Source organism: Tursiops truncatus, chromosome 15, assembly GCF_011762595.2.
Source record: "Tursiops truncatus isolate mTurTru1 chromosome 15, mTurTru1.mat.Y, whole genome shotgun sequence".
Classification (NCBI taxonomy): domain Eukaryota; kingdom Metazoa; phylum Chordata; class Mammalia; order Artiodactyla; family Delphinidae; genus Tursiops; species Tursiops truncatus.
This window is the reverse complement of record NC_047048.1, coordinates 37,457,573-37,470,348: the sequence shown is the minus strand read 5'-3', so window position 1 is coordinate 37,470,348 and position 12,776 is coordinate 37,457,573. Positions and strand designations below refer to the sequence as shown.

Here is a 12,776-nt window from a genome sequence, read left to right as displayed (position 1 = left end):
GGGTTGGTGGTGGATAGAAAGATGAACATATAAGCTACCACCACCACCACAGCAAAAACTAGTAAAATATAAACTGTAGAATCTAGGTGGTCCATAGATGGGTTTTTTACTATACAATTCAACTTTTTTTGTATGCTTGAAATTTTTCATAAATGATTTTAAAAGTCTATTCAACACTGTAGTGGAGTTCTTAGGCACTGCAAAAATGAGAAAAAGAAATAAAAGTTTAAGGTCTGAAGTGGAAAAAAATATGATTGCCTATATAGAAATACAAAAACAAAAAAAACAAGAGAATCTACAGGAAACGAGCTCAACTACTGAGTGGTGGTAACTGACTGGAAATGACATTAAAAGGAATTCTCTGCTGGACTTCCCCAGTAACACAGTGGTTAAGAATCCGCCTGCCGATGCAGGGGACACAGATTCAATCCCTGGTCCGGGAAGATCCCACAAGCCGCGGAGCAGCTAAGCCCGTGCGCCACAACTACTGAGCCTGCGCTCCAGACACCGGGCACCTAGAGTCTGTGCTCTGCAACAAGAGAAGCCACTGCAATAAGAAGCCCATGCACTGCAACAAAGAGTAGCCCCTGCTTGCGGCAACTAGAGAAAGCCCACACGCAGCAACGACGACCCAACACAGCCAAAAGAAAAAAGGGAATCCTCTGGGGTGCTTGGGAACGAAGTTCTTCTGAAAATTAAGTAAAGGAAAGGGTGAAGGGTTTATTCTGACATCCCCAGAGAAACTGCATTTAGAGCAACCAGAGAGTTGATGAGGGAAAGTTACTTTGATTAAAAAAAATCCCCAATAACAAATGCAAACAGAACAATAGAATTAGAACATCGCCAGCTTGCAGGCCCTAGCGGATGAGTCCAGGCAATGAACACCGAGGCTGCTGGGGCCCAGCAGTGCGGCTGGTGGAGAACTTTCTAATGACAGATCAGGCTGGGAAGGCCTGACCTCAGCAATCTCACCATTGCAGAGAGAGACGGGAAAGGCAGGCTGTGCCTCCTGATTGGCGGCAACAGAAAGTCCCAGCACCCAAGAAGCATCTTTGCCAGAAGCAAAGCTGACTGATGCGGCCTGGAGCTCTCCTACCAGCTCACAGTGAGGGCGGGGGGCCTGGCACTCCCAGACTGAGAAACACCTTGTCTGGGAGCATAAAGGAGGAGCCTCTGGAGAGGCAATAAGGGCACATCAATGAAATGTGTCAGATCCCTATTTGGACGAAATGTAGAAAGGACATTATTTAGGAGACAACCAGGAACATTGGAATGCTGACTACACATTTGATAGAACTCGTCCTAAGCTTTCAGGTGTGATGCTGGTATTGTAGTCACATTGTTTTAAAAGACCCCATCTCTCAGAGGTGTACAACAAAGTATTTCTAAATGCAATAACGCAACGCCTACGGTTTACTTTAAATAGCAGAGTGGAAGGGGTCACCCGCACATGGAAGACAGGCACGTCTTGGGCAATGAAGCGTCTGAGACGCTTGCCGGGGCTCACAAGGCCACTCTGTTTACTTTCAGATTTGTTTGATGTTTTTCATATTCAAAAATTAAAGAAGCGTTTAAAACTGATCACTGGCATTCTCTCTGAGCGCAAATTGGGAAATGTTTTTTATATATATATATATATATATATATATATATATACACATACATATGGGCTGCGTCGGGTCTTTGTTGCTGCATGCGGGCTTCCTCTAGTTTCAGCAAGCAGGGGCTACTCTTTGTAGCGGTACGTGGGCTTCTCACTGCAGTGGCTTCTCTTGTGGAGCATGGGCTCTAGGCATGTGGGCTTCAGCAGTTGCAGCGTGCAGGCACTAGGGGGCAGGGGCTTCAGTAGTTGCGGTGCGTGGGCTCAGTAGTTGTGGCTCGTGGGCTCTAGAGCACAGGCTCAGTAGTTGTGGTGCATGGCTTAGTTGCTCCACAGCATGCGAGATCTTCCCGGACCAGGGATTGAACCCGAGTCCCCCGCATTGGCAGGCAGACTCTTAACCACTGCGCCACCAGGAAAGTCCCTGAAATGCTATTTTTACACTGCCATTTGTTCTAGAAGCCAAACTTACAGTGAGTGTGGGAATAAGTCTTTAAAATTCCCAGCAGAATGAGCACTCACTTTACAGAACAGCTGCAAGTCATCATCTTGGGAGCTGCAGTAGTGAGTCCGATCAAATTATTCAGGTGTAACTCTAAAAACAAAACTTTTTTCCAGAACAAAACAGGAGGTGTGTTTTTCAGAGTGACTGATTTCCCCAAGGAGGCTAAGAGCTAGAGGCTGAAACGGGACTGATGGAGCTTCTTTGAATGTGTTCCCTCCCACTCCGAGGTTGTCCAATTGCAGCCCGAGGTGGGAGTAAGGTGGAAGCAGAGCCACGTGCCCTGCACGCTGAACTGCTCATGCCCTGGGCTCTTCCCACACAGAGCGAGGCCTTATGAAAACCTGAGGGAAGAAAACTAGGACCCAGGATTCTGTGCAGACGGCCACGTTCTCTAAGAAAACTGTAGGGCTTTGCTCCAGTTCAGTGTTCAGGAAAGAAAGAAGGGGCACCCACCCAGGGCCTCCTGTTCCCAAACCAGAGAGCTGGCCATGCCCCATCCACAGCACACCTGCTGGCTACCTGCAAATCCCCTGACATTTCTCAACTGTTATTTTCATTGGGATTATGACAAAATTGCTGATTTTGGCACAATCCAAAAGGGGAAAAAAGGAAGAGAGCTGTCCGGTTACTGAAGATGAGCCAAATGTTCAATGGTGTCAACTTCCCAAATCTGGGTCCTGAACCAAGTGGTGGTGGCGGGGGCAAGGTTTCACCAGTGAAAACCGCTTAACAGCGCTTAAGTTGAAAGGCTGACGCTTACCACACTGTCCTGTGTAAACAGACCAGGGTGAGACCCACTCTCTCCATCCTGGAACAGTGCTTTTCACCAAATTAAAGCCTGGGACGCGCTGACGTAGTAAGACTTTCACGTAAGCCTCTCAACAAAACCACACACGCACGCTCAGAATGCAGGAAGAAGGGGCCCGGGCCACGGAGAGTCCAAAAGGTCCGAGGCCTGGAGAGGTCCGCTGCGTGACGAGAATCAGGTTTTGTTTCCTGTGTCACTGCTTTCATCCCTCAAGACTCCTGCCTTTCTTGAGGCAGATCAAAGAGCTCTTCCTCAGATGAAAGGAGATTTCTTGCCATCAAAAAATACAAAACCCAAGACACAGCACAAAGGCGACGGGTAGAAGGATATTGAACTAGCCAGGCCCCGATGAAGTGCCAAGTGCCTGGCGAGGGCCCAGTGACACCCCTGCCCCATGTTCTGCAGACCCACCCAAGCACTCGGCACAGAAGATGAAGAGGTCAGGTCAGAAGCTCTTTGCACCCACACTCCTCCTCCTGCTCAGCCTCCACGCCCGCAGCTGGGTGTCCTTGAAGCTCAGACCTCCAGACCGTCACGTCCCACCCTGCCTGCTCGACACCACCTCACAGATGGGCCCTCCTTTAAGGACTGTCTCCATGACCATGTGTGGGATCCAGGCATTCCTGGCCAGTGCCTCCTGCTGGGCAGCGGTGCAGAGAGCAGGTCAACCTTGGGCCTGGCCAGAGACAGGCCCCTACTTGGTGGCTTGACCTCCTACTATCCCCCCAGCCCCGAAAACCTCCACCCTCCCAAATCCCAGCACGCTGGGTCCCGGCCCCCAACCCAGACGGGGCCTGAACCTTGCCTGCAACCCGCTTCTGCCTAGCTGAGACCTCATCCCAGGGAAGGAATCGCCTTCCCACAAGGCAAGTCCCACAGCCTCAGGAGCCCTGTCGTGAACACAGGCTCCACGTGCCCAGCTCACGTCCCTTCACCTTTGATTTCCTTTATTAAAACTAACTTGTTAAAACTAACGTATTAAAAACAAACAAACAAACAAAAACCCAAAAAACTAATGTATTTATCCTTCATTGAAAGCAAAAATGTTTAGTGAAGATAAATCGGAACCAGAGAGAAGAAGGAAGTGACCTGCTCACCCAGAGGTAAATCTGGTTAACCCCTTGGTCATGGATTTCAAAACAGATCTGCTAGATTTTTTTGAGACAGAATGGAATACAGGACACACTGCTTAACACATCATAAACACGGCTTCATTCATTAAACAGCACTGTGGTCACTGAATTCTATCATGCAGTAACCCAGAGCAGAGATGCACATTACTTAACCAGCTCCCCACCTAAGCCTCTGACACACCTCCGTTTCCAGCCCCAACACAGTGAGGAGCCCTGTCCCAGCCTGCCCGCACCTTCCCGGTCCTGCAGTAGGAACCCTGAGGGGAGCAGGCTGCTGGCAGGCGCATAACTGTGCTCCAGGGAGGTCGCAGCAACTCTCTTGCCCCGTGGTACCCAGCCCCCAACTCCCAACCTGTCCAGTCTTGAGAAAACACCAGACAAGCCCAATTTTGTCTGCAGTCCAGCTGTGGTGGCCAGTGCTGGGTCAGTAAGATGTCTATGAGGGGCTGGGCGAAGCGCCCCTGGGCTCTGAACCGACTTGGAAGCTACGTCGAGATCTTTTTCAAGGTGCTGTTGACACATTTCACCAGGACAAGCTGCCTGAAGAGGACAGACTCAGGGACTCTGCCTCAGACCACCTGGGAACAATGCATGGCCGTGGCCGCTGCCCATCCTGCTGCTGCCCGGGCCCAGGACAAGGAGAGCAGAGCCAGGCAGCCCATGGCCTTCGCTGTGCAGCTGCCGTTGCTGGGGGGAACTGACTGCGGAGGTTCCGCTCAGTGCTCTCCCGGGTCCGCACCAAGGCCAAGAGCATGGGCTGATGCCCGAGGAGGCCCCATGAGCCTCTCTACCCGCAATCGCCCAGACACCAGGGCGCACACACACTTGTTTCACAGACAATCAAAGGAAACAAGGACTCGGGTTTCTCAATGTGCGTGTGCACCACCAGCATGGCCTCCTGAGTGGGTGCCCGGAGCTGGCGTGAGGCTTCCCTCCAGGGGGCTGACCACCTGCCCGCCCCCGTGCCAAGTTGGGGGACCCAGAGTCCCCATCCCACATGCGGGCACCAAGCCGTGATCAAGTTCCTCTTGGGACTAGGTCTGCACACTGCAGGGAGGGGCACCAGTGCACAAGAAGATCCACGTCAGGAGTGGCAGGGATCTGGGCCAGGGAAGGACAAGGCCGGCGCAGCGGCTGGAGGAGCCCCCGGGGATGTGCAGGATGCTGGCGGCAGGGGAGCACGCAGCTCCAGGGGCCACATCCCACAGCAGGAACAGCCCATACAGAGGCCCATAAGGGTCAGTGGACATCACACAAATTTTACCCCTGAATCCTGTTTGTATGTCAATCTTCTAAATGCTCAAAAGACAGGCATTGAGGCTGCAAACAAATGGAAAACCCTGTCAAATGGACATTAATCTGAGATCAGCCAACATGTCCGTAATAAGTACAGGATCCTTCTTTAAAAGAGGTATAACATTCTTGGTAAGAGAAGGACACAGCCATCAAGAAGAGATTTGTCTGACACACTTGGGAGCCATTAATGGTACTAAAGCTGCATCGGTGTCTGTCTCCATTCAATGAACCCACATGGACAAGAGCTGCTATTGTAACAGCAACAAAGCATGGTTTCCTCGTTTAAAATTTCTGTTTTAAAATATCAAAGCATTTACAAAAGAAACTGGCACACAGCTGCTGCTCCAGAGCTAACCTAACAATGCCTCTCCCTGTTACTGTGCTGCCAAAGGTCAGGCTTGCCGACGCTGTGTTCCTCCCGCACCCGACAATAGGGCATTGCAGCCAGGAAGCTCCAGGGACACACACCAGACTCTGGAGGTTCCAGGCCAGCCAGTGGCTGCGATGGTGTCCAGTGAGACCAAGAGCCCTTCTCTGGCTCCTAAGTGCTTTTCAGGATTCAGGACACACAGGTGTTTACCTGGAAAGGAAGCAGCACTGGGGCAAGGTGAATAAAATCAGCCTGTTCACCTTGCCTCAGACAGGTGACTATTAATGCTGGAGAAGTAAAGAGAAGGACCCATCTCGCCAGATGCTTTTAGCTGTTTTATATAAATGTGATCAAGGAAAGGGCTTAAAAATGATCCTCCCTGAGAATACTGCTCCAGAACGCAATGGGGAGGAAGGCAGTGGAGACATGGATGCATCTCTGGCCTTACCCCCAGCACAACAAGGCACCTGCCCTGTGAACCACAAGGATCCCAGAGATGGGGAGAGGGACCAATCAGTCAGTGGTACCTAATCTGGCAGAGTTAACCTGCCCACCATCTCCAAATCCAAGGCCTCAAAAGCATGCACTCCAGGTGGTAACAGCACCCAAGGAGAAATCTCTATGAAGGGGGAGAAAGCACTGATAGATTATCTAATGTGTCTGATTCAGTAAAAAAAAAAAAAACAGTTATCGGGAGGGGTCAAGCAGTTGTGCTGTTGTATTTGGAACAAACTGCTGAATGAAACATGATCAGAGATGAAAAACAAAGCAAACCAAAAAAAGAAGAGGCAACTAGGGAATTCCCTGGTGGTCCAGTGGTTAGGATTCCATGCTTTCACTGCCCGGGTTTAATCCCTGGTCGGGGAACTGAGATCCTGTAAGCCGTGTGGCATGGCCAAAAAAAAAAAAAAGGAAGGAAAAAATGTGTTTTTTTTAAAAAAGAAGAGGCAACTATTAACTCCAGGAAAAACAAGGAGTTATCAGGGAATTCCCTGGTGGTCCAGTGGTTAAGACTCTGTGCTTCCACTGTAGGGGGTCCAGGTTCAATCCCTGGTTGGGGAACTAAGATCCCGTAAACTGCGTATCTCCCCCAAAAACAGTTATTAGAGGGACTTACCTGCTGGCACAGTGGTTAAGAATCCACCTGCCAGTGCAGGGGACACGGGTTCAAGCCCTGGTCCAGGAAGATCCCACGTGCTGCGGAGCAACTAAGCCCGTGCACTGCAACTACTGAGCCTGTGCTCTAGAGCCCGCGAGCCACAACTACTGAGCCCACGTGCCACAACTACTGAAGCCCGCGTGCCTACAGCCTGTGCTCTGCAACTAGAGAAAAGCCTGTGCGCAGCAACGAAGACCCAACGCAGCCAAAAAAAAAAAAGTTATTAGAAAAAAATCATTATACGTCTCTACCAGCTCAGCAATCAACAATATCACATAGTTGCAATAATGTAAAGACTGAATATTAATTTAATAAAAATTACATTTGTGACAGCTGAACTGAGATAGGTGAAGAGCATTAGAAGTGTGAGAGAGTAATAACAGGAAGTACACGGATAATGTCTAGAGGTGATACAGTAAGAATAATCTATATAAACATGTTAGTCAGAACTGCTTGAGGAGATGAAGGAGTTACCCTGCGAACAGGATGGGGTGAGTGCAGGTAAAAGAAGGTAAGCTGTTTTTGTTAGAAGCTGTGTAATACAACTTGAATTTCTAATCCACTCTCATGTCTAACTTAAAAAAAATAATAATTAAAAGAACAATCGGGTTTCCCTGCTGGCACAGTGGTTAAGAATCCGCCTGCCAATGCAGGGGACATGGGTTCGAGCCCTGGTCCGGGAAGATCCCACATGCTGTGGAGCAACTAAGCCTGTGTGCCACAACTACTGAGCCTGAGCTCTAGAGCCCGTGAGCCACAACTAACGAAGCCCATGCGCCTAGAGCCCGTGCTCTGCAACAAGAGAAGCCACCACAGTGAGAAGCCTGCGCACCGCAACGAAGAGTAGCCCCCGCTTGCTGCAACTAGAGAAAGCCAGTACACAGCAATGAAGACCCAATGCAGCCAAAAATAAATAAATAAAATTTAAAAAAAAAGAACAGTCTTTAGGCCATGTTATCTGGCCATAGTGTAATAAAATCAGAAACTGACTAACAAAAGATAACCTATAAAACCTTAAGCATTTGACACTCTTCTCTAAACAGCACTTGGGACAAAGAGGCATCAGCATCTGAAGGTTATAAAACTACACTGTCTGCCACTGTCGGGGACACTGGGGTCAGCTGCCAGGGTGGCCAGGGACACATTCAGAGGGGAGTGATCACCCCTCTCCATATTTTCATTTGCAGGTAAGGAGAATGGACAATTAATGAGTTAATCAACTCAAGATCTTAGAAAATATTAAACCCCTTCCTCCCAGAAGGAGGAAGCAACCTGTAAAAAGTAAAATTTAATGAGCCAGAACACATTTTTAAAAAATCTGATAAATAAAGCCAGTTCTTTGAAAGGACCCATATGGCTACTGTGATGTGGGGGGAGGGAGGAGCCAAACACGCACTTGGCATCACAGGAGAGTCGAGGCAGCACCACGGGTGGGGGAGTGGTGAGGCCAGGGCATGAACAGGAGGGCGGATGGCCAGCAGGCAGACCCTGGGCTGCAGGACTAACAGCAAGTCTCTGGAAAATGAGTGGTGATGAACCTGCCTTCAATGGCCAGGGTGCCAGCACCCAGGAGCCTCCACAGTCAACTGCAATGCTGTCATTATTAATTATACTGTGAACTGAACAGGCAATACTAGTCCAACATCTACACAATTTAATAAAAATAAAAGGCTATTTAGAATATTCCAGACAAAACACCCCCAAAAGGATTCAGGACTGGAAATATGAATCACAGCCACAAAATGCTTCTTTGGTATTCTAGAATTCTGCATTCTGTTTTAGAAGCAGAAACGGGTACTAGATGGGAAAAATTTAGAACAAGCAAAGTGTTAATAATCATGTGAACAAGAAAAAAGTCTTTAAAATATATTTTCTTTTAGGTTCCACTAAGTAATTTTCACTGGATATTACCAAGTGAAAAAAAGAGAAGGGCAGAAATGCATATACCATGGCCCGCCTGGTCTGTGCTTATGTGCAGATCCAATCAGGCTCCAGGGTAAGGAAGGCATGACCAGGTAGGTGGTTACCGTGGGGATGGCACCTTCAGTCTACCCCGGCTCCAGCCCCTCACCTGCTGCTCCTTCCCCTCCAGCAATGGACAGTGACCTCTGGGCAGCACGTCTCCTGCACTGCATTCCCCATGACCGGGAGGGGGATGGAGAGGAAAGAGCAAGGCCACACTGGCCCACACTAAGGAGGAGACTCAGACCAGAGGGGGCAGGCGGGTGCCGGGAGCCCCCAGCAGGAAGGGTCACCACTCACAGTGAGAATACTAATGGTGCCTGTTTCCCTCACTTTGGAAATGACCACCTTTGCTGGGTCACATGGCGGCCCTGAGAGTCACCTGATCCAGGCTCTCTGTCCTTTCTAAGAAGGACACGACAAGACATGAGATCAAGACCGACACTGCCTAGCAGAGCTCACATTCCAGGGGGTAGGTTGGAGGGCCAGGAAGGGGTCAGCAGGGACAGGCTCCCCGGAAGGGTCTGCAGCCTGGTGAGCTCACAGGACAGGGCGGCCACGGCTGCCTCTGATTACGGGAATAATTTAATCACAAGAAACTGCTTCATTGGACATGGGGCTGGAGGGAGAACTAGATGAACCATGAATTAAAGTGGAGGATATGAGAACCAGGCGAATCTTGGAGCCGGGGCCGGTGAGGGTCTGGAAACGGTTTGGTGGCCCTGCTGTGGCCAAGGCAGCTCTGAGCTACGAGGCTGGCTAATCGCTTCCTGCAGGCAGGCTCCACTCCAGCACCAATGGGTTTTAATAAAAACTTCCAATTGGGCCAGTAAACCCCTCATTAAGCTGTTTTCAAAGCATGAATTTAAGAGAGGTAAAGGTCACAGGGAGCATTTAATTTGCAACGGCTGCCGGGAGGTGCTGCTGTGACAGGGGACGTGGGGTCTGGGGGTGCAGGCTGCGTAAACATCTGACCTGCCCTCGGCCTGCCTGGAAACAGACTCAACACACAGGAGTGAGGGTGGCCCACTCGGCAAGAGCACAGCAGAGCAAGGCACCAAAGGTATGGCGGCAGGTGACAGATCTAAACACGGCCTGTCTGCTCGCGTCCTGCCCGCAGCCCAGGCTCTCCACGCCCCGCACAGGAGGCACGGCCCCACTACACAGCAGCTCCGCTGCCAGACACCTACCTGCCTAGGATGCTGCTCGCCTGCCCCGCCTCCCCGGCCTCACCCGCATGGGCCTCCGCAGCCTGGGCGTGTTTATTTTAAACGCTGCGATCCACTCCGTGCACCTGCCGAGAGGACCTGGTGTGCTCCCGGCTCACATGGCACACACAATTCGAGTGGTCAGCCCTCACCGTCTCTGTTGTGGTCCTGTTCCCTGACCCTGCAGTTCGAGGCGGGACCCCAACACTTGCCCAGTCCCAAGGAAGACTGTGCACTAGCTGACACAGTTTTCACGTTAGGCTAAATCAAAAATTCGTCCACTGAGCTTCTCAATAAAACCAAGGATCCCTAAATGTCCAATTCTTAGCCTGATGAGCCTACAGTAAAACAGTGAACACTTATCCTCAAAAGGAACATCCTGGGCATGGAGCCTTTCGGAATCCTTCCTTAAAATTCCCTCTTCCCCCTCCCTCCCCACCAGAGTTGAGAAATAGGGAAATATGTCCCTTAAGAGAAAACTCCTAAGGAGTGAATCAAACGCACTTATGTTGTGCCCGTCAGGACAGCAAGGCTCCTGACAGATGAATCTCAGTGCTGAAAAGTGGAGACAGGGATGAAGGTGCCTGGAGGTCACTTGCCTGGAGGTCACCTGCTGGGAGGTCATCCCTGAAGGTCATCTGCCAGGAGGTCACCTGGAGGCACCATCTGCACACACTGAGGTCCCTCAAGATAAAATCAAATCAAAGAAATTACAAAACATTCACTCCCAAGGCCTCAGGAGCCATGAAAGAAGGAGTGAGGCCTCAGGAAAGCACCAGCATCCCCATGTCTGTCTGTCTGTCTGTCTGTCTGTCTGCCTGGGCGTGAGGACCCTGGTAGATGGCCAAGAGCCGGAGCCGAGGAGATCCCGACCTGGGCTTGGCCAGCGTGCATCACCCATCCTCCAGTGGGTTGGCCTGTCCCTCTGGCGCTCTCGCCTGCCCAGGCCTGGGAGGGGCCTGCCTCTGAGCGTGGACTCTGCAGAAGCACTTGGAGGGAATCACAGTTCAGCCCGGAGAAAACGACTGAGGTGACCCTTCACTCACCCTGACCTGAGCACATGCGGGCAGAGGGGAGTCCCTTCCTGGAGCCCCCCTCCCTATGGCCCCGCCTGGAGCCCCACAGGACTCAGCCTTGGGCCAAGAGCAGCCTCATCCTGGGGGAAAAGACCAGAAAGCCCTTCCTGGAAGCCTCAGCTAAGCCAGGACTGCCAGATTCCTGCATAGTTTTCAAATGCACAGGGACCAGCATGAAGTTCGAAAAAGGCTCCCAGCCCCAAGCTCGCAAATATCAAAAAAGCACACTTCCTGCAGGGGAGCAGGAAGCAGGCCGCACTTACAGGGCACAGAATTTTAGACCTATTTTTTGAAGTAAAAGTTGCAACACTAGTGGCCTCCAAAGTGCACAGCAGAGAGTGCATGGTGGTGGGCACCACGGTCTCCTGTGTTCACACGGCCTCTCCTCACCCAGAGTCCCCTCGAACAGAACTGAAAACAAATGCTATGCGCTGCTTTGCCTCTTGTTGATGTAATAACTGTGAGACGGTCAAGGAATCCCATCTCCAGCTCCTGGTCTAGGCCACAAGCTCCAAGTCACCCGTCATACTTGTCACAGGAGGCCCTGTACGGCTGGTAAGGGAATGACCTTTAAGGAATGAAGCGCAAAGACAGTGACCTCTGATGCAGGGGGCATGCGCCTCAGAGGCCAGGCGGAGACGGTGAGGGGGGCAGCCCTGGACCCCGACTGCCTACCGTGCATGGAGGGAGAGGTCAGCATGGGAGCAGGAGGGGCGGGAGGGCACTGGGCTCCCATCCCACCCGACATGGATCTTGGTGCCCCGGGGAACCCCTGCTTCTGCTTCCTGAGCCTGGGAGGACCCTTGAGACGCGTCAACTGCTGAACCCGCTATGTCCCCAGGGCTGCCCAGAGGCCTCGGGGTCGAGACCAGCTGCGCGCTCAGCCTGCCTGATCACTCCCGGCCACGTGCCCAGAGCCCTGCGCCTCTACTGGCTCGGGAGCCTCTGGGGCTGCGCTGCTCACAGAGCACGGGTGGGACCTGAAGTCTCCCCACAGAGAACCAAGCAAAACCTGAGCCTGTGGGGCACCCAGGAAACTTGTGCTGCATGGGGTGTCCCCGGGGACGCCTGGGAGTGGAGAGCAGGCCTGCAGGACACTGCAGTCCTCATGCCACAAGTCCCTCCACCACCAGAAGGGTACAACCAATGACAATGTCCTGGGACACCCCGCTGGGTGCCCATCACCAGTATGAAAACAGATGTCAGCATATGAGGGCATGACAGATGGAGGCATGACAGTAGCATTAGTCCCCCATCTGGTGGAAGGCAGTGGATGAGGATGCAGGTCAAGGGCAAATGGGTTATCAGAGAGAGACGGTGCAACCACAGAGAACGAGAGACGCCAGCACGAGAAGCCAGGACACGTGCAAAGATACATACCCCAGATTACCTCTAACATGGTAGGCTATCCTAAGTGTCTGCCACTTACCAAATGAATACCTGAAAGACAGAAGGGGAAGAATGTATTAATTTAGGACGGCTTTACCAAAAACTTCTAATTTAAGCATCATTTCACCCCACTAAAGAAAGATTAACACAGTGTCTCCAAACAGAACGGGGACAAGTTACGGAGGTCACCACATTACTGAGGTACAAGGAAAAAGTGAGGGGAGACATGCACTCAGGTGACAGAGTAGAGCGGCAGCTGAGGGGATACCT

At 51.3% G+C, this 12,776-nt stretch overlaps 1 protein-coding gene across 8 annotated transcripts in view; it reads right to left on the bottom strand.

Moving 5' to 3' along the window:
- Nucleotides 1–12,776, bottom strand: part of LMF1 (lipase maturation factor 1) — a 98,589-nt gene that overhangs the window by 52,479 nt on the left and 33,334 nt on the right. The window contains exon 3 of one of the 8 annotated variants that reach the window (XM_073792528.1): nt 12,498–12,557. The exons of 2 other annotated variants lie outside the window; for them this stretch is intronic. In XM_073792528.1, the coding sequence (XP_073648629.1) occupies nt 12,498–12,557 (60 nt within the window). Of the gene's footprint in view, nt 1–10,640; nt 10,721–12,497; nt 12,558–12,776 lie in introns of those variants that run through there. 5 more of the 8 variants (XM_073792529.1, XM_033839314.2, XM_033839316.2 and 2 more) reach the window with 5 other exon arrangements.